Source organism: Hemicordylus capensis, chromosome 9, assembly GCF_027244095.1.
Source record: "Hemicordylus capensis ecotype Gifberg chromosome 9, rHemCap1.1.pri, whole genome shotgun sequence".
NCBI lineage: Eukaryota > Metazoa > Chordata > Lepidosauria > Squamata > Cordylidae > Hemicordylus > Hemicordylus capensis.
In genome coordinates this window covers 8,024,831-8,047,849 of record NC_069665.1, presented here as the reverse complement: position 1 = coordinate 8,047,849, position 23,019 = coordinate 8,024,831, and the positions used below count along the sequence as shown (strand labels likewise).

Here is a 23,019-nt window from a genome sequence, read left to right as displayed (position 1 = left end):
GATGGGAGTTGTAGTTCAACAACATTGGTGGGACCCCAGTTTGGGAACTCCCGAGCTAGCATGTTTGTTCAAGAAGCATTGCCCTGACTCGGAATCCTTTGCCCTCAGTGATGTTACCAGTCCGTCACAGTATCCCTTATTGACTAGATAAACCCCTCACCGCCCCAGGAGTGGTCCAGGAAGTCTTCCCCCAGTGATTTGGGAGGTGCCCCAGACCTCCTGGACCTCTTCTGCTTTGCCTCTCACCTTGCCTCCCTCCTCCTCTGCCGCTGCTGCAAGGACAGCGACAAAGGAGCTACTCAGGGCTGCCACCAGTGTGTGAAAAGCTAACCGGGAAGTAGAAGCAAGTACATATGCGCCACATCTGGCTGGCTTTTTGTATGCCGGGCAGCAGTGCACAGTTCAGTTCTGCTGCTGCCATGGAGGCGGTGGCAGTGGTAGGCAGCAGCAAGCAGCGGTGAGCAAGTGATGGCAAGTGGCAGCCGGCAAGTGATGCCAGGCAAGTGATGGCAAGCAGCAGTGGGCAAGTGAAGGAGGTCACCCTGGAAAGTTTAAAAAAAAAAGTGTCACTGCACCTGTGGTGCCGCAGCATTCTGGGCCTAGCCCTGCATCCTTTGTGGCGTAGCAATTGTTGGAAGTGAAGGACTTTGCGCTGTCTCATGTCTCAATGACACAGGGGGACAGATTAGTGAGTCAGAGGGCTAGAGGGGTCAAGACATTGGTCATTCCTTCTCTACTGCTCTGACACTATCCCTTTGAGATGTAGATTGCTACTCTCAGGGACTTCCTGCCTGCCTGCCTTCTACTTCTTCCCCATTTTGCTTCCCCCTTGCAACACACATGCTCCTCTCTCCCTGCACCATGTGTGCAGAGATGCAGAAACCATCCCTCTGCATCCAGCTAGCTAGATTAGAGATCTTATTGCTCCACTTTCCTATCTAGAATGGAGTTCTCCAATAAAGACTCCTCATATTGACTTGAAACGATGAACTGGCTCCAAGTTATTCTACTCTCAGCAGACACGCATGCCTAGGCAGACTCTGCTGTGTTGTGCCTCAGCGCACTCTGCTGTAATAAAAGGGTATCTCTTACCAGAGAGAATTCCCCACAGCAATGACCCTGGTTGTCCCCCTGAAAGCACAATCTTTGCCTGAACAATAAAACCACTGACTGACATGAAGTGCCGCATTACAGAGGTGCACCAGTTCTCAACAGCATTGGGGCTGCCTTCTGAGTTTGCAGTAGCAGCCTCGACGTGGCCCTCAGCATGTCCATTATGCTGCGCACCCTGCCAGCCACTGGCCCTAATGTTGTTGTTCTTGGATGTACGAGGGGAAATAAGATATTTCAGAAAGTCAGCATGCATTGGGCTTTTTGAAACAGAGCTGACACGATGTTTGTTTCCTGTGCATCCTCCAAGAACATGGCAATGAATAAACCACCACAGATATCTATCTATCTATCAAGCAATCAAGCAATCATCTTTATTACGGTCCAAGACCACAGAGAGCATTTCCATATCAAATCATATTCCTTCAAACACGGTGCTCTTAATGGGTCGCTTTCTCACACTTGATTACCATCTCGCGTACACTAATCAAGCGATATTAAAGTAAGTGCTACATATGCAGGTGTGAATGCACCCTTTCTCAATGTCAAGTGGGAAGATGGTGGGATGCAAAACAGTAGATTCAAAAATTCAATCCTTGATGTCTGAACACACTGTCCCCTTTATCCATGGAAAATAGGAAGGCCCGACAATTTCCACACACAGCAGAATCCAGTTGCATTGCACATCACACTGAATCTATTTCTGAAGAGGCAATGTGATGAGACACAATCTCTCTACTGAGGGTAGATCCCTGTGAAGCATCGAGCATTCCCCGTCTTGTCACAGGCAGGTAGATGCATTATTCTGTTTCCTGAGATGAACTCAGGCTAGAGTTACATACAACAAGATAGTGAACATTAGACTGCTTGATTGTCCCCAGAAAGGCAATCCATACGAATTGGCTGTCTTCAGAGAAGTGATGTTCAGGTCTAAGCGACAAGGATGATTTACTATTTCAGGAGCAACTTCCACCTCACTCGCCTTCATGGATATGCTCTCATGCTGCACCTAGGAGAATCCAGATCCAGTGCTAATCAGAAAGACAGATTAGGAACAGAGGAAGCTGCCACATACTGAGTCAGACCATTGATCCATCTAGCTTAGTATTGCCTACACTGACTGGCAGCAGCTCTCCAAGGTTGCAGGCAGGTCTTTCCCAGCCCTACCTGGAGATTTTGCCAGGGATTGAACCAGAGATCTTCTGCCTGCAAAGCAGATCCTCTACCACTGAGTTATGGCTCCATCCCCAAAGGGGCATACATGGGTCTCCCATCCAAGCATTGACCACACCCGGATCTTCTTAGCTTCAGCAAAGTGGCTGTATTGTGTGCCCTTAGGCCATTTTCTGGGACCCTTCAGCCTGAAGGCCATTGAGGCTGGGGATGATGGGAGCTGTAGTCCAGAAATATCTGGAGTTCGGAACCCCTGTGCTAATCTATGTCCTAATCTATGTGCTAGTCAATCCATGCCCATCGATTGAGGCAGTATTGTCTTCTCTGATTGGCAGCAGCCCCACAAAGCCCCGCCAACAGATTGGAACATAGGAAACTGCCTTCTACCGAGTCAGGCCCTTGGTCCACCTAGCTCAGTATTGTCTACACAGACTGGCAGCAGCTTCTCTAAGATTGCAGACAGGAGTCTATCCCAGCCCTGTCTTGGGGATGCTAGGGAGGGAACTTCAATCAATTCCTTTATTATGATCACAGGCCAGCACAAGGGAGGGAACTTAGAACCTTCTGCATGCAGATGTTCTTTTCAGAGCGGCCCCATCCCCTAAGGGGAATATCTTACAGTGCTCACACATGTAGTCTCCAAATGCAAACCAGGGTGGACCCTGCTTAGCAAAGGGGTCAATTCATGCTTGCTACCACAAGACCAGCTCTCCTTTCCACTGGCAGTGGCTTCTTCAAGCCATCAACCCCAAGCCATCATTCCCTGCTACCTGTGCAGATGTCAGGGACTGATCCTGAGACCTTTAGCATGCTGCACGTGTGTGCAGTGGTGCTCTTTGGACTGGACTTCCAGGCAGAGGTCCAGTCCCCTGCAGGTCTGGGGGCCCTCCAAATGCTGGCCTGGGGGTGGGGGCCTCCAAATGTTGAGCATGCAAAATGTGGTGTATCTCTGCAAATCAGTGGGAAGCATCTAATTCAGAATATCTTCTAAAAATAAAAAGAGTTTCCAGCTTTCCCTGAGCATGTTCTGGTGTAAAAGAATAGTGCATTGCAGCTTATCTGGTGGTGGCAGTGACAGTAGTGACTTTACTTTTTCTACTTCCTTGAAAACACGAAGGAAATTGTCTCTCAAAACGCCTCGCAGTTCTTCCTTGCGCCAGTCTCTTCTCATCAACTCCTCAATCAAGGCTGGGTATTTGGAAACATCCTCCAGTCCCTTGGGAAATCTGAGAGCAAACAAATCTCAGAATGGCATGAATTGTATCTCCCTTAGGAAAGAATTGCCCGAGAAGGGATGAAATAGGAATGCTTATTGCAGGGGTTCACTTTTTTGGATGACAGTAACATCCTTGTGTGCTGCAGGGTGGACCCAGAACAGATTTAGTGTGTAGATCTGCCATGAGTGGCAAACACACCATGCAATGAATAAATGTTTACTAACCTGACTGCTCCTTCATAGTCGCCACCAATTCCTATTGATTCTGAACCTGCAATTTTCCTGATGTGGTCAAAGTGATCTAGGAATTTTTTTAAAAAAAATTTAAAAGTAAAATGGAAATACATTAATATATGGCTGGGAAAAGGGTTACCACTTAGAAAGACTAGCATATATGTAATGCATCTTATAGTGTATACGTTCAAATGCGATTTGAACCTCCCCATTCTATGCAATCCATTGCCTTTTGAAGACCTCATTCTGCATGCTGAATTTGAGTTTTCAAACATAAATAGCTGTGCATGGAACCTCGTTCCAGATCAGGGGCATGGTTTGGGAAGAGGGGGCCTTTCCTCCTTTGATCCCCATAGTCCCAATCAGGATTCTCCTCCAAACAAGCTCCTATTTGACATGGGGGGGGGGAGAATAACTCTTTGATTAGCATCAACAGGAGCCCTTTTTCCTCTGGGGCATATTGAACCTGTGCCCCCAGCCCAAATCAGGACCATGGGGAGGCAAAAGGTTAAAGCCGTCACCCTCCCCAAACCATGGTCCCAATGTGGATTGAGGCCTCACGTGGCTATTTCCATTTGAAAAATCGTGTGTGTGTGTGTGTGTGTGTGTGTGTGTGTGTGTGTGTGTGTAGATATATATATATATACACACACATATACATATACATATACACACACACACAGTTGCAGGATAGGTGGTTTTTTAGTTTGACTCTAAGGAGACCTGTCCTTTGAAAAAGATTTGGTTGAAGAGTCAAGCTACATGTTCAGAAGAATCAGGTGGTACAGCCCTCTTGGAACTGTATCGCATGCTGGAATGCTCCCATAGTTTAAAAAGAAAAGAATTCACTGCATATAGAAACCTAGCATGCCAAAAAGATGACGCAGCTACAGCCCTTCTTCTAGAGGCTAATTTTCTAGAGGAGGGAGTTTTTGGCATGAAGGCGGGATTTATCACGGCCAATTCTCCCTCTGTATTCTGAAGAGTGCAGAGACTGTACCATTTGATTCTTTTGAACATGTGGGTTAGTGCTAAAAAGAATTAAGGAAAGGAAGCAAGCAGCCCAGCTCTTAACGACAGAATATGAAAATTGTTCTAATCATGCAAGGTGGTTGGTTCAGCAGCATTGGATGATAAGAGAGTTGCTGGACTGGAGTACGGCCCTTCAAGGTTTTATTTATTTTTGCTTTTAAATTTTTTATTGATTTTTATACAATATCTTAACAATCTCATTACATCCAATTAAACAAATGTTGACTTCCCACTCACCAATCTGCGCGAATCACTAACTATACAATTCAACCATTGCTATAGTAATTCAAAACATATATCCTATACCTTACAAACTCAATTTTACTCTACTCAACCTGCTAATATTACTAAATTTCAAACCCTGTTGAAAAATCAATATTAGAAAAATAGTTCTTTAGGTATAATAAGAATGGTTTCCAATCTTCTTTAAAACATTCCCAAGTTTTGATTGCTTATCAGTACTGTAAGTTTTGCCATCTCAGCATATTCCAAAATTCTTATCAACCAATCTTCTTTTGAGGGCAATTAATTATCCTTCCATTTCTGCACATATACTATTCTGGCCACCGTGGTTGCATACATAAAGAATGTTAAATTTCTTGTGGAAAACTCTCCTTGTGTTATTCCCAGCAGGAAGATATATAATGAGTTAAAGAAAATTTTTTAAATGACATTTCCTATGAGACCAGAATCCAAGGTTTTATTTATTAATATTTAAATAACATTGAATAATAACCAAAGATGCTCTGTTGTCAAGCGACACTACAAAGACAGCCATGGTGTTTCGTTTCGTTTTTTAAACTATTGCATCCAAGCTCTGCATCCTCTTATGACATATTTGACATAAGAACTGTGCACCAGTTCTTATAAGAACTGACATAAGAACTGTGCACCTTCAGAACTGCGCACCAGACCATTTCTGTGGTTAGCAGCAACAATGCTGTGATTAATTAAATGAATGAAACAATTCGATGAGATTTTAGGTCATTTCCTCTCTGGGACTGGTTTAATTAATGATCTTTGGCTGCTCTCATGAGTCACCAGCACAGCTTTGCACGGTTGCTTGGCCCCAGTGAAAGGGATTATCAGGAGAGGCTGGAGAAAAACAGAGACACCAGCTACAGCTGAATTTGTCACTGAAGCAGGCAGTCTAATGAAAGATCTCTTTAGGCCTCACCCAATTCCCCCCGCCACACACACACATGTTCAAGGCACACAGCCGGAATGGGGAGTGGGACCACACATTCCCCCCCCCCTCGCCACCCACTGATCCTCCCCTGATGCTGACATGGCCACTGGTCAGGCTTCCTGGTGACCGTGTGTTTCGTTTTTATGAGAAAGATTCGGTCTTATTTTCATTAGGCTTTAGACCTGGGGTAGGCAACCCTGGCTGTCCAGCTGTTGTTGAACTACAACTCCCACCATCCCCAGACAGAATAAATTGTGACTGGGGATGATGGGAGTTGTAGTTCAACAACCACTGGAGAGCCACCCTTGCATCAGCAAAACAAAAACAGATGGAATGCACAGTATTGAAATAATGTCAAGAATAAGATCTCGACTCAGATCGGGGCGAGTTATCCACCCAGATGCCCTGACCGGGACACACTGATTGTGAGAAACTGCACCAAACAAACAAAAGTAAGGAATGGCCTCCTTGGGATGGATTTTATTCATTCATTCATTCATTCATTCATTCATTCATTCGCAGTCCTAGAGAGATTTGAACAATAGTATAGAAGCTGCAAACCTGCTACAGTTGAAATGTTCACCGCTTGGGTACCACAGGCTAAAAACTCAACTGGGAATGTCACCATCACGATCCCACGGTTCTCTTTCTAAAATAAAGGAGGGGGGAATGAGAGTTTTCAGGCTCCACACCTACAGATTCCTGCAGCTCAGGGTTTCTGGCACCCCCTAGGCGGAGTATGGTTTTAGCGTCCCCCTCCCCAGCCGAGAAGTGCAGAGTCCTGGCCTTCCCTTGAGCCAAGCAGGCTGCTCATTTATGAGGCCGAATGACCAGCCTGCATGGATGACCAGTGAATGACTAGTCTATGCTAGTTTGAGGATACAGTGGGAGAGAGTTCCCCAGTCTACAACTGGAGCAAAACTTTAACACTCAGGAGCATAGGAAGCTGCCGTATACGGAGTCAGACCATTGGTCTATCTAGCACAGTATTGTCTACCTAGACTGGCAGCAGCTTCTCCAAGGATGCAGGCAGGAATCTCTTTCAGCCTATCCTGGAGATGCTGTCAGGGAAGGAACTGGTAACTTTCTCTGCTCTTCCCAGAGTGGCTCCATCCTCTGAGGGGAATATCTTCCAGTGCTCACACTTCTAGTCTCTCATTCAAATACAACCAGGGCGGACCCTGCCTGCATAGCTAATGGGACAAGTCATGCTTGCTACCACAAGACCAGCTCTCCTCTCTTCAACACTTCAGAAATGGGGAGATCAATTTGCAATTCGGAAATCCAAAAAGAGACTATTTCTTTCTATAGATGAATGCGGAGGCAAGCCATCCGTCTTCAAGAGAGGGATTGCAGCTTATGGGGCTAGGTTTTTATTGGGGGCAGAGGTGCAATGAGCAAAGAAGACTGGGTTTTGGGGTGCAGAATGTGCTGGGCACAATATAAGGACTTCTTTCACCACTGTGCAGAATTTCAGGGGTACAATACAAGAGGGAGAGGAAGAATAATTAGCAGTGCTATACGGTGTTCCCTCTAACAGGGAAACCCAGATGTTGACTACAACTCCCAGAATCCCCAAGCAAAAGACCTTGCAGCTGGGGATTCTGGGAGTTGTAGTCAATAACATCTGGGAATCCCTGTTGTTGTTGTTGTTGTTGATTTGATTTCTATACCGCCCTTCCAAAAATGGCTCAGGGCAGTTTACACAGAGAAATAATCAATAAATAAGATGGACTCCTGCCCCCAAAGGGCTCACAATCTAAAAAGAAACATAAGATACACACCAGCAAGAGTCACTGGAGGTCCTGTGCTGGGGGTGGACAGGGCCAGTTACTCTCCTCCTGCTAAATAAAGAGAATCACCATGTTAAAAGGTGCCTCTTTGCCAAGTTAGCGGGGGTGTTAGAGGAAACACTGGTGCTATATTCTGGCACAATTTATGTGTCCGTCAGTCCTATCCCCCGCCCCCCCCCCCCCCAAAGGATTGGTGCACTGAGCAAACACCAAAGTCTGCCTAGTGGATGGGCCACCCTGGTTGCAACTAAAAAGGGCTTTATTTATTTTATTTTTATTTTACTTTAGGAGTGAGGGGAGAGATGTAAAAATTGCTCCTCTCTCTCTCCCTCCATGCCTGGACTGCTGTGCAAAGCAGCCTTCAGTGCAGGGATGGTGATGGCAGTTTGTACACTCGAAACCCTCTGGAATCCTCTTCTGGCAAGAGGACTGATGAGCAACGTATTGACCCCAAATGCTAAGACGACAATTCTATGCATGCCTACTCAGAAGCAATTATTACTGCATTCAATGGGACTTACTCCCAGATAGTGTGCATTGCAGGGCTTCTCAAACTTGGGACCCTAGATGTTCTTAGACTACAACGCCCATCATCCCTAAGTCACTGTGGGTGGGGATGATGGGAGATGTAATCCAACAACATATGAAGACCCAAGTCTGAGAACCCCTGGTGCATAGATTGTGCCCTAAGGGAATCTTCCCGCTTCTGTTTAGACTGAATCTAGACTGTCCTTGGGTGATTTTTTTAATGGCAGAAGTATAAGTTCAGGACAGGAGCTGGGGTTGCCAGCCCTGGCAGAAACGATTCCTGGAGATCTGTCCCCCCCACCCAACCCAGTATTTTTTACAATATCAAGTCATTAAAACATCTAGGATTCCCACGCCTGGAAGGTTGGCAAACTTAGAAGCTAGAATCACAGGAGCCTAGGAAGCTGCCATATACTGAGTCAGACCCTTGGTCCATCTAGCTCAGTATTGTCTACACAGACTGGCAGCAGCTTCTCCAAGGCTGCAGGCAGGAGTCTCACTCAACCCTAACTGGAGATGTCAGGGAGTGAACTGGAGCCAGTTGCTTTCCCACTGAGCTACGGCCCCATCCCCTAAGGATAATCCCTTACCGTGCTTGCATGCCGCCTCCCATCCAAATGCAAATCAAGGCAGACCCTGCTTAGCAAAGCAGACACTTTATGCTTGCTTCCACAAGACCGGTCTTCCTCCCACAATGCACCACTAGTCAGTAGTAGTGGTCCATTGGGAAGGCGACCTGTATTATCTCAATTTTGAGGGGGAGCCCAGAGAGAGAAGCTTTCACCCACCAGACGGAGCAGAATATCATCTGGAACATTCCTTGAATGGTTGCAAACAGAGAAGGCTGAGGAATGGCTGAAAATGACGGGTGCTCTGGAGATGCTGAGAACAGCTCTTGCAGTTGCCTCAGAGGTGTGAGATAAGTCTATCATCATTCCCAGGCGATTCATTTCCTCCACCACTGCCTAGCACAACAAGGACATATAGTATAAGTAGATATGCCACTCTAGGTCATAGTTCATGTAGGGACATAAGAAGCTACCTTCTACTGAGTCAAGCCCTTGGTCCACCTAGCTCAGGATTATCTACAATACATTGACTGGCAGCGGCTTCTCCAAACTTACAGGCAGTGGTCCCTCTAACAGGGATTCCCAGATGTTGTTGACTACAACTCCCAGAATCCCCAAGCTGTTAACAGGGATTCCCAGATGTTGCTGACTACAACTCCCAGAATCCCCAAGCTGTTAACAGGGATTCCCAGATGTTGCTGACTACAACTCCCAGAATCCCCAGCTGCAATGGCTTTTGCTTGGGGATTCTGGGAGTTGTAGTCAGCAACATCTGGGAATCCCTGTTAGAGGGATCACTGGTTACAGGCAGGAGTCTTTCCCATTCCTAACTGGTGATGCTGCTAAGGATTGGACCTTGTGCATGCAAAGTGGATCATATCCCAGTTTTACATCATTTAATAGATAAATAGATTTGCAAATATAGCTCTGCTTTATATGTGGCCTTTCTTGATTTTAAATTTGCTTTTTGATTCAATTTCGAGATCTTTGGGGGGAAACTTAGGAAGTCATCAATCAACAGATGTTTACTCTTCCTTATCCAGAAGTTGTATGCAAACACTTCCCTAAGAGTTACAAGGGTTACTCTTGAAAATGATTACCACCTACGAAGGGATTAAACTGGGATGTATCTTGGTACCTTCTTTATTTAATTTTTATATTCACTCGATGGCCAAAAGTTTAGATAACTCAGATTTTCATCCACCTAAAATTGCGGGAATTACTTTTGTATGCAGATCATGTGGCAGTCATTTCACATCATTTGGTCTTAAAAGAGCTGTGAGACCTATAACCCAATACTGTAAAGAGAACAGTGTGAGCACTGTAAGATATTCCCCTTGGGGATGAGGCACTCTGTGAAGAGCGCCTGCATGCGTACATGCAGAAGATTCCAAGTCCCCATCCTGCCGGCATCTCGAAACTCCTGCCTGAAACTCCTGCCTACAACTTTGGAGAAGCCAGTCTTTGGAGAAGTCAGCTGCCAGTCTGTGTAGACAATACTCAGCTAGATGGACCAAGGGTCTGACTTGGTAGAAGGCAGCTTCCGATGTTCCTATATTGTGAAAGAAGTGGTCCAGAACCCCCCAAAAATGATTGAGGAAATGCATGTATTCCTGAGCCATTTTGGACATTGAATAAACAAACAAACAAACAAATATCTACTACTCCACCCACAAGACCAGACTTCCTTTAGAGGTGCATAAAAACATGTACTAATTTTCACCCCAAAGCTTCTCTTACTTTGCCAAAAGTGCTCAAGCCCTTTGTGCTGGGATACAAACGATGTACTTGTTTTGACCATGTACCTGCCCTGTAGGGGGGGAAAAAAGCCCCAATAAATAAATAAATAAATAAATAAATAAATAAATAAATAAATCGGGAGAATGACTCAAGAGTGAGGTTTAAACATAATAAGTCCAACATGGAAACTGTCCAAACTCTAAATGTTACAAAAACATCACATGTAATATCCTCCCAGAAGATATGTCACTTCATAGAAGCAGAAATGACACATTTCTATTTGTATTATTCACAAAAACCACCCAGATCAGGACTGTGGATCTACTGCAATTCCACAAGGATCAAATCCAGTACTAAAATACAGTACACAGTGCAATGACTGCAGCTTGCAAACTCGAGTCCGTTGGGATCGGTGTAGCTGTCATGGTGGGTGTGGCTATGTGATCTGTAATGGAGAGTGCATGCACTTCTGAATTTGCTACTACATCACTCACCGTTAGGGGGTGGCCAGTGGGGCATGGGTGGGCCCGCAATGAACTGCTCAGAGAGAGCCTCCAAACTAACAACTACTGTCAAGCAACATCCATCCCTTCACTTTGGATGGATGAGCAGAGAGGAAACTAGATTGTTCCCAAAGAGAATGCAGCACCCAGATGTACAGAAATGGATTCTTCAGAATCTCAAGACTTGGCCACATGCCCTACATTTTGTGAATGAATCTACTTTCATCACCAGACTGGGTTCTTTGGCATAGAAAGACATCACAACATTTTAACCAGTGCTAGTTAATCCCCCAATACTTCCTCTTCCAAGGGGTAAAGAAAGACTTGAAGCTAACCCCTTGGAAGAGGAAGTATTTGGGGATTAACTAGCATTGGTTAAAATGTTGTGATGTGTTTCTATACCAAGGAAACCAGTCTGATGATGAAGGTAGCAAATCCTTTGTCCATGAGCTCCCGCCCCAAATTGGTACATGCCATTACCCCCAAGAATTTCCTCCATGTTTCAATCCCAGAATGCCTCCCTTTTGAAAGGAAAAAGAAGCAACGCTTGCTTGCTAGTTACCAGGGAGTGTTGCAGTTGTGCGTCAACGACATGTACCGGACTCCCAGGGCGTAATACATCCTCAGGGTTGCAAGACTGCTGTCGATGGAGTGACCCCCTTCAAGGCCGATTAAACATGCGATCTTTGTACTGTCCGTATCAATAATGCCTGGAGTGAAACAGAAGGACAGGTCTGACGTACAAAAGGCACCTTAAGACAGCACAACATGGCTGGATTAATTTAGAGAGTTTCCTGGATTTTAGGCAGCAAGGCAACTTTAAAGTTCAAAGGAGACCCTAATATAGAACCCCTTAACAGATCAGACTGAAGAGTATTTAGACAGACAGAACTATACCATGCACTGACTTTGCTGGTAAGGATCTCTTTCTTTCTGCCACATTCAGGTTGCACATTTTTTTAAAAAAAAAGTACCTTCTGTTTCTCTCATACGGCTAACTCCTGCTAACTGGGCAATAAGTCAATTTAATTCAATTCCTTTGTTACAGCCACAGACCAGCACAGTTTCTCAACCAAAACAAAAAACAAAAAACCCCTACATAACCTACAGGGTTATGATACAGTAGTTAAGCACATAGATAAAGATCAGTTAAGCAGTTAAGTCTGCATTAATAGTGATTACTCTTTTATATTTATTAAGGGGGGAACAATTGTTCCCATTCAACTCGACATTGCATCCCTCCAGTGGCTGTTGCTGGGGTCTCTCTGGAGTTTTTTTCTGAGATGAGCTCCTTTGGGACAGGGAATCAATCACCCCTGCTAACTGGGCAAAGAGGCACCATTTCAAGTGGTGGTTCTCTTATATTTAGCAGAGGGAGAACAATTGTCCTGATTCAGCCCAGCATAATGGTCCTCCAGCAGTTCTTTTTCTTGTGCTTCCAGTTGTGAGCTTTTGAGGGACACAGAACCATTTTCTCATTCAGCGAAAATTGCTCCGAGAACTCTATTTTGTTGAAAAGTGGTATATAAATATTCCTCCTCCTCCTCCTCCTCCTCCTCCCCCTCCTCCTCACTGCTTTATTAAGATGGAGGATAGGTTACCTTGTGCAGATGTCACCAGTTCAAATTCCTCATAGGTTTCACACATCCGCCTGACAAGGTCAATCTGTTCCAGCGTCAAGCGTACGGCATCTTTATTCTGTGCATGGCAGAGAACATACACAGACCAAAACTGAAAGAGATGGATAACATGTATTTGTAAAAATCACATTTCAAATGTAAATATATTGGGGGTTGTAATTTTTATCCCCTAGTTAATTAGCAGAGCACTAAAGAAGCTACCCACTCCAGTTACAGAGTAGGACGCAGAGTTTAGTTGTTGCAGCAACTTAGAGAAGACACATGGAGATGCTTGTAGAATAAAATACGAAGTAGATTTATTGGTGAAGTAAACCTTGGATAGGAAAGACCTAATCCTAATCTAAAGAGCTACACAATGAATAGGGAGGGAGAGAGGGAGCTGTTTCCATCTGCTCTCTAAGAGGAAAGGAAGGGATTCTGACTCTCACAGGAAATACCTGCAGAGTCATATCAGGGGTCATAGAGTAGAGACAGGGAGAACAGTTAGCTGCTACTATTTTGTCGCTTAACCTAATATGCAGTTTGGCATTTAGTGGTTTGTTTAGCTGGTCTTGTGGTCGCAAGCATGACTTGTCCCCATAGCTAAGCAGGGTCTGCCCTGGTTTGCCTTTGGATGAGAGACTACTTGTGTGAGCACTGCAAGATATTCCCCTCAGGAGATGAAGCCGCTCCGGGAAGAGCAGAAGGTTTCAAGTTCCCTCCCTGGCAGCATCTCCAAGATAGGGCTGAGAGAGATTCCTGCCTGCAACCTCGGAGAAGCCACTACTAGTCTGTGAAGACATTACTGAGCTAGATAGACCAGTGGTCTGACTCAGTATTTGGCAGCTTCCTATGTTTCCTATTCTGGAACTGATTATGACCATAAGATGCATGCTGGCTTGGCAGTCCCGCTCTACCCCTTGGGCTCATTACAACATCTCAAAAAGAAATTTTCCAAAGACATCTAATCCAAAACATGCATGCCAATGCACCCCCTAAAGGTCATTTAAGCCACTGATCACAGTCACAAAATGCCTCTCAGGCCGATTGCCAAAGCCACTCTCTTGGTGGTCAAGAGCCTTTATTTCCCTGTCTGGGTCAGACCACATCTGCATCTGCAGCTAATCATTTCAGGCCTCAGGGATGTTTGGCTGCTGACACATCTCCGCAATTGTGCATAATTAAAAAGAGTGTGGCATAGCCACACATCTAGTTTTTTCGCTGCATGCAGGAACCACAGAATTGCAGCTGGGGTGAAGAGACCCTGTGACATGGATGGTTGAGGGAGACTGTTCAGGGCGAAAAGAAACTATGACTCAGCCCCTTGGTGACCTCCATTTCCCCTACTGATAGAGCAAACCCCCATTGCTGGGGTTTGCTTGTTTCTCTTCTTATTACATAGGGTAGTTCTCTTGCTTGGTTACAGAACAGTGTACTTGATCAGTACAGAATACTTTCAGTTACTTCTGGTATAAAACTCCTACGAGTCTGGTTTTACACTCACTTTCTTCCCAGAGCTCATATTCTAGAATTACAACTGTGTTTTATAGAGCCTTCCCTGGTTCTCCTTAACCCATCTTTCTCCCAGGCTGTATCCCAGACATACCAACAATGGCCACATTCACACATAATGGGAAACCAGAGTGGGGGCCATCCTTCATGCCAGAAGGAAGCCCGCACAGCCAGTTCTCCCTCCTCTCCGCAGTCTCCCTGACTGCAGTCCGGCTCCTGTCCATTTCATCCGAACACAGACAGTTAAGTGTGCGGGGGTCGGGGAAGCAGACCTACAGTTCCATTGGACCCTTGATTCCACGTTACGTGTGGATGAGGCCTTTGTGTCTTTACAGTATGAACTCCTCCTGTGGTCACTCTCAGAAATTCAACGGCTCTAGCAGCAACAAGGGTTTTCCCAGACACAGCTGCAGGGCTTGTCTCTTCCAGGTACACTTAGTATGAGATTTAACTTAGTACAGGATAACCCTGGATATCCTATCCAGATATTTCATCACAGAGCTGTCCAAGGTAACTGATGCTCCTGGATCGCTCCCTTGGCAGAGACCCCAGCTTAGCCCAGAGCAGAGATACGTTGGACAAAATAGCCCAACAGCCTGTTCTTGCTGGGATGGGCTTGTGCTGGGATGCTGATGTCCTTATGGCAATGAAAGGGTAGTTGAGGTGAGTCGTGGGCAGGTGGCTGCAGAGGTCAGCAGTGGGTGAATGGTGCTGGCAGCTGCCAAAAGATCTAGCCACAGGCTAATGTTGCTATGCCCTTGCAGAACTCCTTGATCTTCTATGATACCACTGTTCGAAGAAGGCAAGATAAGAAGGTTTACAATATAAGGTTACTCTTCATTTTGATACTGTCGTTGATACTTTGGAGGAAGAATCTGCGTGAACCTTGTTATAAATGCCACTGAGGAAGACCAAAAAGGTGGAAACGCGTTTGGCAGAGATTAACAGGCCACACAGAAATCTGCAATCTTCAGATGAATTCCAATAATAAGTACAAGATAACAAGAGTAATAACTTTTGGTAAAGTCAGTTATACACAACAGCAGCGGCTTCTCTCTACACGAACTCTTTGGTAATAATGGAAGAATGATTGGTTCATGTAGTCACATTTCATTGAATGTAGTACTGTGATTTTATTTATTTATTATTTATTTATTATTAAAAAATTTATACCACCTTTCCAAAAGGCTCAGGGCAGTTTACATCAAAACACCATTAAAATCAATTAACAATTAAACAATTAACAATTTTATGTAGACTTTGGATTGGAGTTGATGCAAGTTCAGATTATTGGTTTTATTCAGGCTATTGGATACATCGTGAAAATAAATACTAGGTCTTTACATTCAAGATAGAACACGTTTTATATGATATTACATAGAGGGTGGGTTTTTTGAATATTCCTACAAGTACATATAATGCCACCACGTACCTGAGCACCCACATGACCAGCCTGAAGCTTCTGGATGTTTGTGGCAGTTGTGTTGAGCGTCCTCAAGTTAATTTGACTCAGCTTGCTTTGGTATAACCATCTCAGCTTTAATGGCAGATCATTGTGTCTGAATGGCAAAGCAAAAGACATTATAATGGTGGCAAAGCAAAGGACAATGTAATCTCTGGTCCCTTCTAAAGGCACATATGCCCTGCTATGCTGCTTCCCTGAGGGAGTCAGGAGGAGAGAGAGGGGCCATGGCAAGTTTTCTGTATAGACTGGTGCACATTCATCAGAAATTGAGATAACTACCTCTGCTAAACTCATTTTGTTTTGGAAACTCATTTTGCTTTGGAAAAACTGGGACTTGTACCTCATTATTTTGCATAGGTTTGAGCTGTATTTTGCGTTATGCTGAGCTTTTTGGATACATGGTTTAGATATTTCACGATAAGAAAACCACAAGATGTGTTCATATGGAAATCAAATAATGGAATCAGAACAAGAATGTGTGTTTGGAGTGCACTAACTCACTCGCAGATGTTGTACTGGAATTGTAAAAGTCCTTTCACAACAGACAGAAAGCTGGCGTTTGTTTAATGTATAATTAGTCCAAGACAATTTGCTTCCTAGAGAAAAGTTGCAAGCAGGATGCTTCAAACTAGCTGAGAGATCAGGTTGCGCTCTGTCTTCACAGCACCAAAGCAGAATCTCCTAAAGGACCCACCCCTTTTGTTTTGCTAAAAACAGGCATAATAGGTACTTGGAAGTCGAAACAATCTGGGATTAACAAAGTCCTGAGTCTCTGGACTCAGGAAGTCCAGACTTTTCTTCTCTGTTCTTCCCACAATTTTATTTTAATCATTAAATAAGACTCCATTACCCACTTATGCATCTTAAAAAAAGAAGTCTGTGTTGATTGGGGCAATCAAGCCCCAAACAAACAAACAAGCCCCCACCCACCACGGCCCCCACAAAAGCATGCCCTTTAAGTATTCTGGAGCTCTGAATGAATTGCTTATTTTAATCATCTGATCAGAATTACACAGAATCCCAATAAAGAAAAACAAAAGAAAAAGATCACTAAATCCATAACTCAGTTAAGGGTTTAACTAATAGTAACACCACCATTAAAACTATACATTAAACTGATACCAGCTTCTGGCAGACTTTCCCAGCTATTGAACAAAACGTGGCAACATTTTGAGAAATTTCATCAGATGTATCAGCTAAAAGCAAATTAAGAGAAAAATTATCGGGATGGCCTGGAAATTCTTTTATGAGGGGTAACAAATCGTAATCTCGAATGTCCCTATAAAAATTACAAATATGGCAGTACATATGCTGTTGTTTAGGGCAAAATCTCTCGGCATAAGGTCTTTTATTGTACCTCCCTTCTAGTATGGCTGTTTGAAGTGCATTGAGACGAGCTAGTGTTAGAGCTTTGCGATACTTGGGAATAGTTATACTAAGATATCTAGCTGATTTATTATTGACATCTTAGTTTCCCAAGATAACACCTCTAGGCATGCCACTAAGCTCTCTCTGCAACTAAGCTCTATCTGCTTCTCCATATCTAACACACATATCTAATACATAGTATTCTTTGTTAAAATGCCCCAAAGGAGTCATCTATGGAGAGATATGCAAATTCAAGTTATTCTTGTGTGAAAAAATTCAAGAGGACAGAGTTTGGGAATTTGGAGAACAATTCTCTGAAATATTCTTGCCCATCTAGGTGATGAATAATCAAATCAATTTGAATTGGAGAATTATTATTTTCCAAGTCTAAAAAGCTGGGCAGTGGAATCTGCCTTGGCTGAATTAAATGTTACTTAAGGTGCATTGTAGAATCTGTGCAGCAGTGTGGGACCCTGAACTGACTCAAGACTACGCTGTGCGGATAGAGTCAATCCTCTTCTTTCAGTGTTCTCAATAAAAATTTCCTCCACCAGCAGCTTCAAAGGTGCACCGCAGCCTTCTCAGGTGTGGCCCGTCTTGACTCTCCAGCTGTTGTTAAACTACAACTCCCATCATCCCCAGCCACAACAGTTCAACAACAACTGGAGATCCAAAGTTGCCTTCCTCTGTGTTGTGTGATGCATATAGCAACCTCAGTGCATGTAGATTTCTAGCAGGAAAGTGGTGTCTGTGGGTGAAGAGATCTCAGGGATATGTTTTTTGATAGCACCGAAGGCTTCTCGGGGAAGGGAAGGGTGTCAAAAAATTGCTGCCTCCCCATCGCACCAGTGAGGTTAGTTCTTTTAAGTTGTTCTGATGCTGCAATCCCTATTCTGAATGTCAGTCAATAAATCGAATCTGTACAAGGATATGAAAGAAGGTGACAGAGACCAGACCATAATGCTTTTGCCATAAATTCATAAACAAGAAATTCCACATACCCATCAATTAAACGGGCTTGCTTCATTAGGTCAAGCGTCTTCTCACTCAAGGATGCATCAGCTCCAGATCCCAAGATGTCAGAAAATAGCAGCAACAGCCACAGAAGCATCATCAGCAAGTTTCTCTTAAGGTCCACAGACATGTTCATCAAATGGAGACATTCATAACATGGCTTCCTGAATAAGGAGCACATACCTCACCAGTATTTCAAGTTTCCAGAAGTTCCATAGGCAATTGTTTCAAACATGAATGATGACCATCACACGTTTTTTACTGGTTTGCCACTGAAAAGGAAAAGAGAGAAAGTGGTAGAAAAGAACCTTGTCATTCCATAGTCTCTTGTAAACAGTATCTTGTGTGTTGGCTCTTAAGTAAAAATGACTCATGGCATTTTAATCCAAACGGGTCACATTTCATGGAAATGCCGGGAACTCTCTGCCACATAGAAAACACATCAACATCCCATTTTAGGAAGTTCAGAATCATATCTACACATGGCATTGTTCACTTCCCTTGGAGGTCAAATGAGGACTTGTGTTCGTAAATCGATTACTGTATATATTTTGAAGAACTTGTTTATTTGTTGGTTGGTTTGTGCACAATAAGGTCATACTTCCTTACAGATACCAAATTTTGCAAGAACAATCCTGCCACTAAAATCAGCTGAATGTTACCTTTTACACCAGAATAAACTTGGTGAAAAATTATTTCATTTTTCATTTTTATTTTTAGAAGAAATGCTAAATAAAATCATCAGATTTTATCTGTTATTGTTCTGAACAGATTTTTAATACTCAATAATCAGACCAATAATTCAAAAGCAACATCATTCCCAGGAGAAGCAGATCTCTTTCAGATTCAGATATGCTATGATTCAAATTTACCTTCTATGGTACTTATTCAATAAAATCCATAATGTTTGAAGTTGAAATCCTACAAATGTCAAACTGTTCTCTTACTTCCTATCTATCTATCTATCTATCTATCTATCTATCAAATTTGCACACCGCCCCAAACTTTTGTCTGAGCGGTTAACAATGACATAAAAACAAGTTAAAAACATAACCAAAAACAACCTCACCAAAACTTTAACACAATTTAGACAATTTAAAATAAAAAACAGATTGAAACCTACTAATTTAAAAAGCTGAAAAAGCTTGGGTGAAGAGGTGGGTTTTCAAATGCTTTTTAAACATTGCCAGAGATGGGGAGGATCGTATTTCAGTAGGGAGTGCATTCCACAATCTTGGGGCAGCAAGTGAGAAGGCCTGTCCCTGTGTGACCACCAGCCGAGCAGGCAACAACTGGAGACGGACCTCCCCAGATGACCTCAATGGGTGGTGATAATGAAGAAGACATTCTCTTAAATACCCAGGGCCTAAGTTGTTTAGGGCTTTATAGGTTATAACTAGCACTTTGTATTTTGCCCGGAAACCTATTGGCAGCCAGTGTAGTTCTATCAGCAAAGGAATAATGTGGTCTCTCCGAGATGACCCAGAGACCAAGCTGGCCACCGCATTCTGTACCAACTGGAGTTTCTGGACTATGTACCAAGGCAGCCCCCACATAGACTGCATTGCAGAAGTCAAGTCTGGAGGTTACCAGCATATCTACCACTGTTTTGAGGTAGTTCATCTCAAGAAATGGAGGCAGCTGGTGTATTATCTGAAGCTGATAGAAAGCCCCTCTGGCCACCGCCTCAACCTGAGATACCAGGGGAGAGGTGTGGATTCAGAAGTACTCCCAGACTGCTTACCTGTTCCTTTTGGGGAAATGTGACCCCATCTAGAACAGGCAGATCAAAATCATCTCTGGAGTTCTGACCCCACACAATAAGTACCTCTGTCTTATCTGGATTCAGTCACACTTTATTCTCCCTCATCCAGCCTATTACTGCTTCCATGTAAGCATTTAGGGAGGTTATGCCATCACCTGACAATGTTGACATGGAGAAGTAGATCTGGGTGTCATCAGCACACTGATAACACCCCGCACCAAATCCCCTGATGATCACTCCCTGCTGTGCACCATTGGTGCATATGGGGCTTATGTGTGTGTGTGCGTACACACACACACACACACACACACACACACACACACACACACACACAGCATATCTGATCCCTTGCTTGGATTTAATTTCTAGAGCAGGGTTTCTTAACCTTGGGCCCCCAGATGTTGATGGACTACAACTTCCATCATCCCTAGCCACAATGGACATGGCTGGGGATGATGAGAGTTGTAGTCCATCAACATCTGGAGGCCCAAGCTTGAGAAACCCTGTTCTAGAGACTTTGAGAAAAGGGCTACCACTGGAGGCATGGCAACTGGGACACTTGTGGTTGACACCATGGCAGCAATCACACGTAACACGAAACTGGAACTGAAAGAAACCTTGTTTAAAATTTGTGTTTGTCTGAATGTGTGCAACCACAGTATGGACAGAAAATGGACCGGCGGTTTCCCTCCCCAGACTCCAATTTGTACCTCCAGTTTGTAGTGAGCTTCACGGCTGTACCTCCAGTTCTGCGGTGTCAGCGTTACATCCAAATGCAGCACCACGGTCTTGCTTTTGGGCAACCAAAGTTGAGCGAGGAAGCTCCACCCTTGCTGTGGCTGCTATTGGGCTCCTCCCTTGCTCCAGGTCTGTCTTTCAGTCAAGAGGGGAGCCCACACAGCCAGTTCCTCCTCCTGTTTGCAGAGAGGAAGCTCTCTGTTTTGTCCGAATTAGGAGGGGAGTACGGTGGTGGAGCAGAACTGAGGATCCATTGGACCTGCAGTTCTGTGTTATGTATGAATGTGGCCCATGTAAAAAGGACACACTTGCAAGACAAACCACAGCCAGCAATTTACTCAAAGGTTCTGGGACTGCCATTTCATCACGTTCCACCCACATGCAGTGTTAACAGCTGGAAACCTTCAGCAACCTGTTTCCAATCAGGCATGAAACCATTCTTTTGGTCGGCAACTTACTCCTCCCACTGACATGTCATGCCTTCGCCCATCTCTCTGCAATTAATTAAGCTTGCAGTATTTAGGCAGGGGCATAGACTAAGATTTGCTTCCATGTGAACATCCTTTTCTAGTCCATGGTTTCATTTATTTCTTCTCCCTCTGATGGCAATTGATAGCCTTCGGTGAAGGTAGTTTGGCATCTAAATAAATATTATGCCGTTTGTTCCAGCTAATGGGGATCAGCTAATGGCATCATATGAAACAGAACACTTAGATCATTGCAGTAGGCTCTCGTGACCCAAGAGTAGTCGCTGTTTCCCTGTAGAATCATAACACCGGAGAATCTGTTGTTTTGGCAGAACTGGAGGGGGTTTGAGTCCACCAGTTTGCTCAGTGAAGGAAATCCAGAGCTATTGCATCCTCAAGAGACGGCCATCCAACCTCTGCTTGAAGGTCTTTAGCAAGGGAGAGCTTTCACCCACCCAAACAGCTAACTGAGCCCCCTCTTGAACTTTGCTTACCATTAAGGAGTTTCTTAACTTACCATTGCGTAGTTTCACAGAAGTGTTGATCTGCAGTCTCACTACATCTGACGACTTATCAGTTGTCCACATCTGTCCTACCCATGGGACTTGGATCTCTGAATATTGCCTATAAAATCAGCTTCCTTCCCATGCGGAAACCCATAATCTTGGGGGAGAGAATCTAATTTTATGTTGCTCAAGAAGCTTCATCTACACTGTCAGACTGCAAGTAATGTTTAAAGGCACTTCTACTGGGACAGCACATGACATTATCTCCAATGAGTGGCCGACGATTAAGAGGGAGTGGTTGAGTCTTTTTGGTATCAATTTCCTTCACCTTTCAGTTCACACAGGGTGGGAGAAGTAATAACGTGCCTTAGATTCTCTGGGCAAACATCCAGTTCTTTTTCTCCTTTCAAAAAAATGGCAGTAACAATTGCATCGATTTATGGACTTATTCCCTCTTCCACCATGGATCCCTGGCAATTATAGTCCAGGAATTATAGTCTGGTGACTATACTAAGGCCACACTTGCATGTGACATGAAACGGGACGTCCCTTCACCTCTGGATTCGGTAGCCATACATCCGGATGCGGGAAACCAGAGTTAAATGGGAAAACAGGCCCGCAGTTCCCCTCCCCAAACGTCAATCTGAACCTTTGGTTCAGAGTGGCGTTTTGCCGCCTTTAACTCCAGTTGTGCGGTGCCACATTACATCTGAATGCTAACACCACAGTTTCTCCCTCATGCAACCAGAGTTGAGGGAGGAAGGTCCTCCCTTGTGCCGGCTGCCATTGGCTGCCGGGCCTGTCCATTAAAGAAGGAAGCCACAGCAGCCAGTTCCCCCTCCTCTCTGCAGTCAGCATGACTGCAGTTAGATTGCTCTCCATTTTGTATGAATGTGGACAGAAGAGCTGGATGGAGGGGGAAAATGGAACTGCAGGTCCATTGGACTTGTAGTTCCACGTTACATCCGAAAGTGGCCTACATGTCAATTTGAGGAAACCCTGACAGTTGAACTGGCCTAAAAAAGAAGTTTGCAATGTGGAAATATGTGGGCATTCACTTCTATTTGGCTGGAAGGTTTTTGCTGAATTAATAGGGAGAGATGTTTTCATGTCAGGTTACAGTAGGAAGAGACAAGGATGTTTTTGTTCTGGGGGCAGGAATCACAGCTAGAGGAATAAAATTTCTGCCAATTCTGAAGCCATGGGGGGAAACTCCAACTTTATTTATATATTCATTCATTCATTCATTCATTCATTCATTCATTCATTCTATTTTCGTTTGTGGTCACAGTTTTCAATAAAATACCTATGTGTGAATATTCAGCAGATTGAACAATAGTATTTGGCACCTGATGATTTGACAGTGGCTGACATGCTGCAATCAGTAACATGGGTGGCAAAAATATATCTGCGGGCCTAATTGTTTCCGTGCATGTACAGAGATGGATGTGGCTGATAACACACTCTATTCCCAGTAG

At 44.2% G+C, this 23,019-nt stretch overlaps 1 protein-coding gene across 4 annotated transcripts; it reads right to left on the bottom strand.

Moving 5' to 3' along the window:
* Window positions 1-1,462: 1,462 nt before the first annotated feature.
* LOC128334411 (dipeptidase 2-like) lies at window positions 1,463-21,710 on the bottom strand. Of its 4 annotated transcripts, none has more exons than XM_053271228.1 (11): window positions 21,553-21,708; window positions 18,053-18,337; window positions 15,651-15,777; window positions 12,689-12,818; window positions 11,650-11,797; window positions 10,585-10,654; window positions 9,064-9,240; window positions 6,516-6,603; window positions 3,725-3,800; window positions 3,374-3,509; window positions 1,463-2,119 (listed from the first exon to the last, which is right to left on the bottom strand). In XM_053271228.1, exons 2-11 carry the CDS (start codon window positions 18,244-18,246, stop codon window positions 1,934-1,936), a joined length of 1,332 nt encoding a protein of 443 aa, XP_053127203.1. In that variant the 5' UTR covers window positions 18,247-18,337; window positions 21,553-21,708; the 3' UTR covers window positions 1,463-1,933. The 4 variants fall into 4 exon arrangements, with proteins under 4 accessions (XP_053127203.1, XP_053127205.1, XP_053127206.1 ...); XM_053271230.1 differs by lacking the exon at window positions 21,553-21,708 and adding an exon at window positions 20,541-20,629; XM_053271231.1 differs by lacking the exon at window positions 3,374-3,509 and having other exon boundaries at window positions 1,958-2,119; window positions 21,553-21,710.
* Window positions 21,711-23,019: the final 1,309 nt, after the last annotated feature.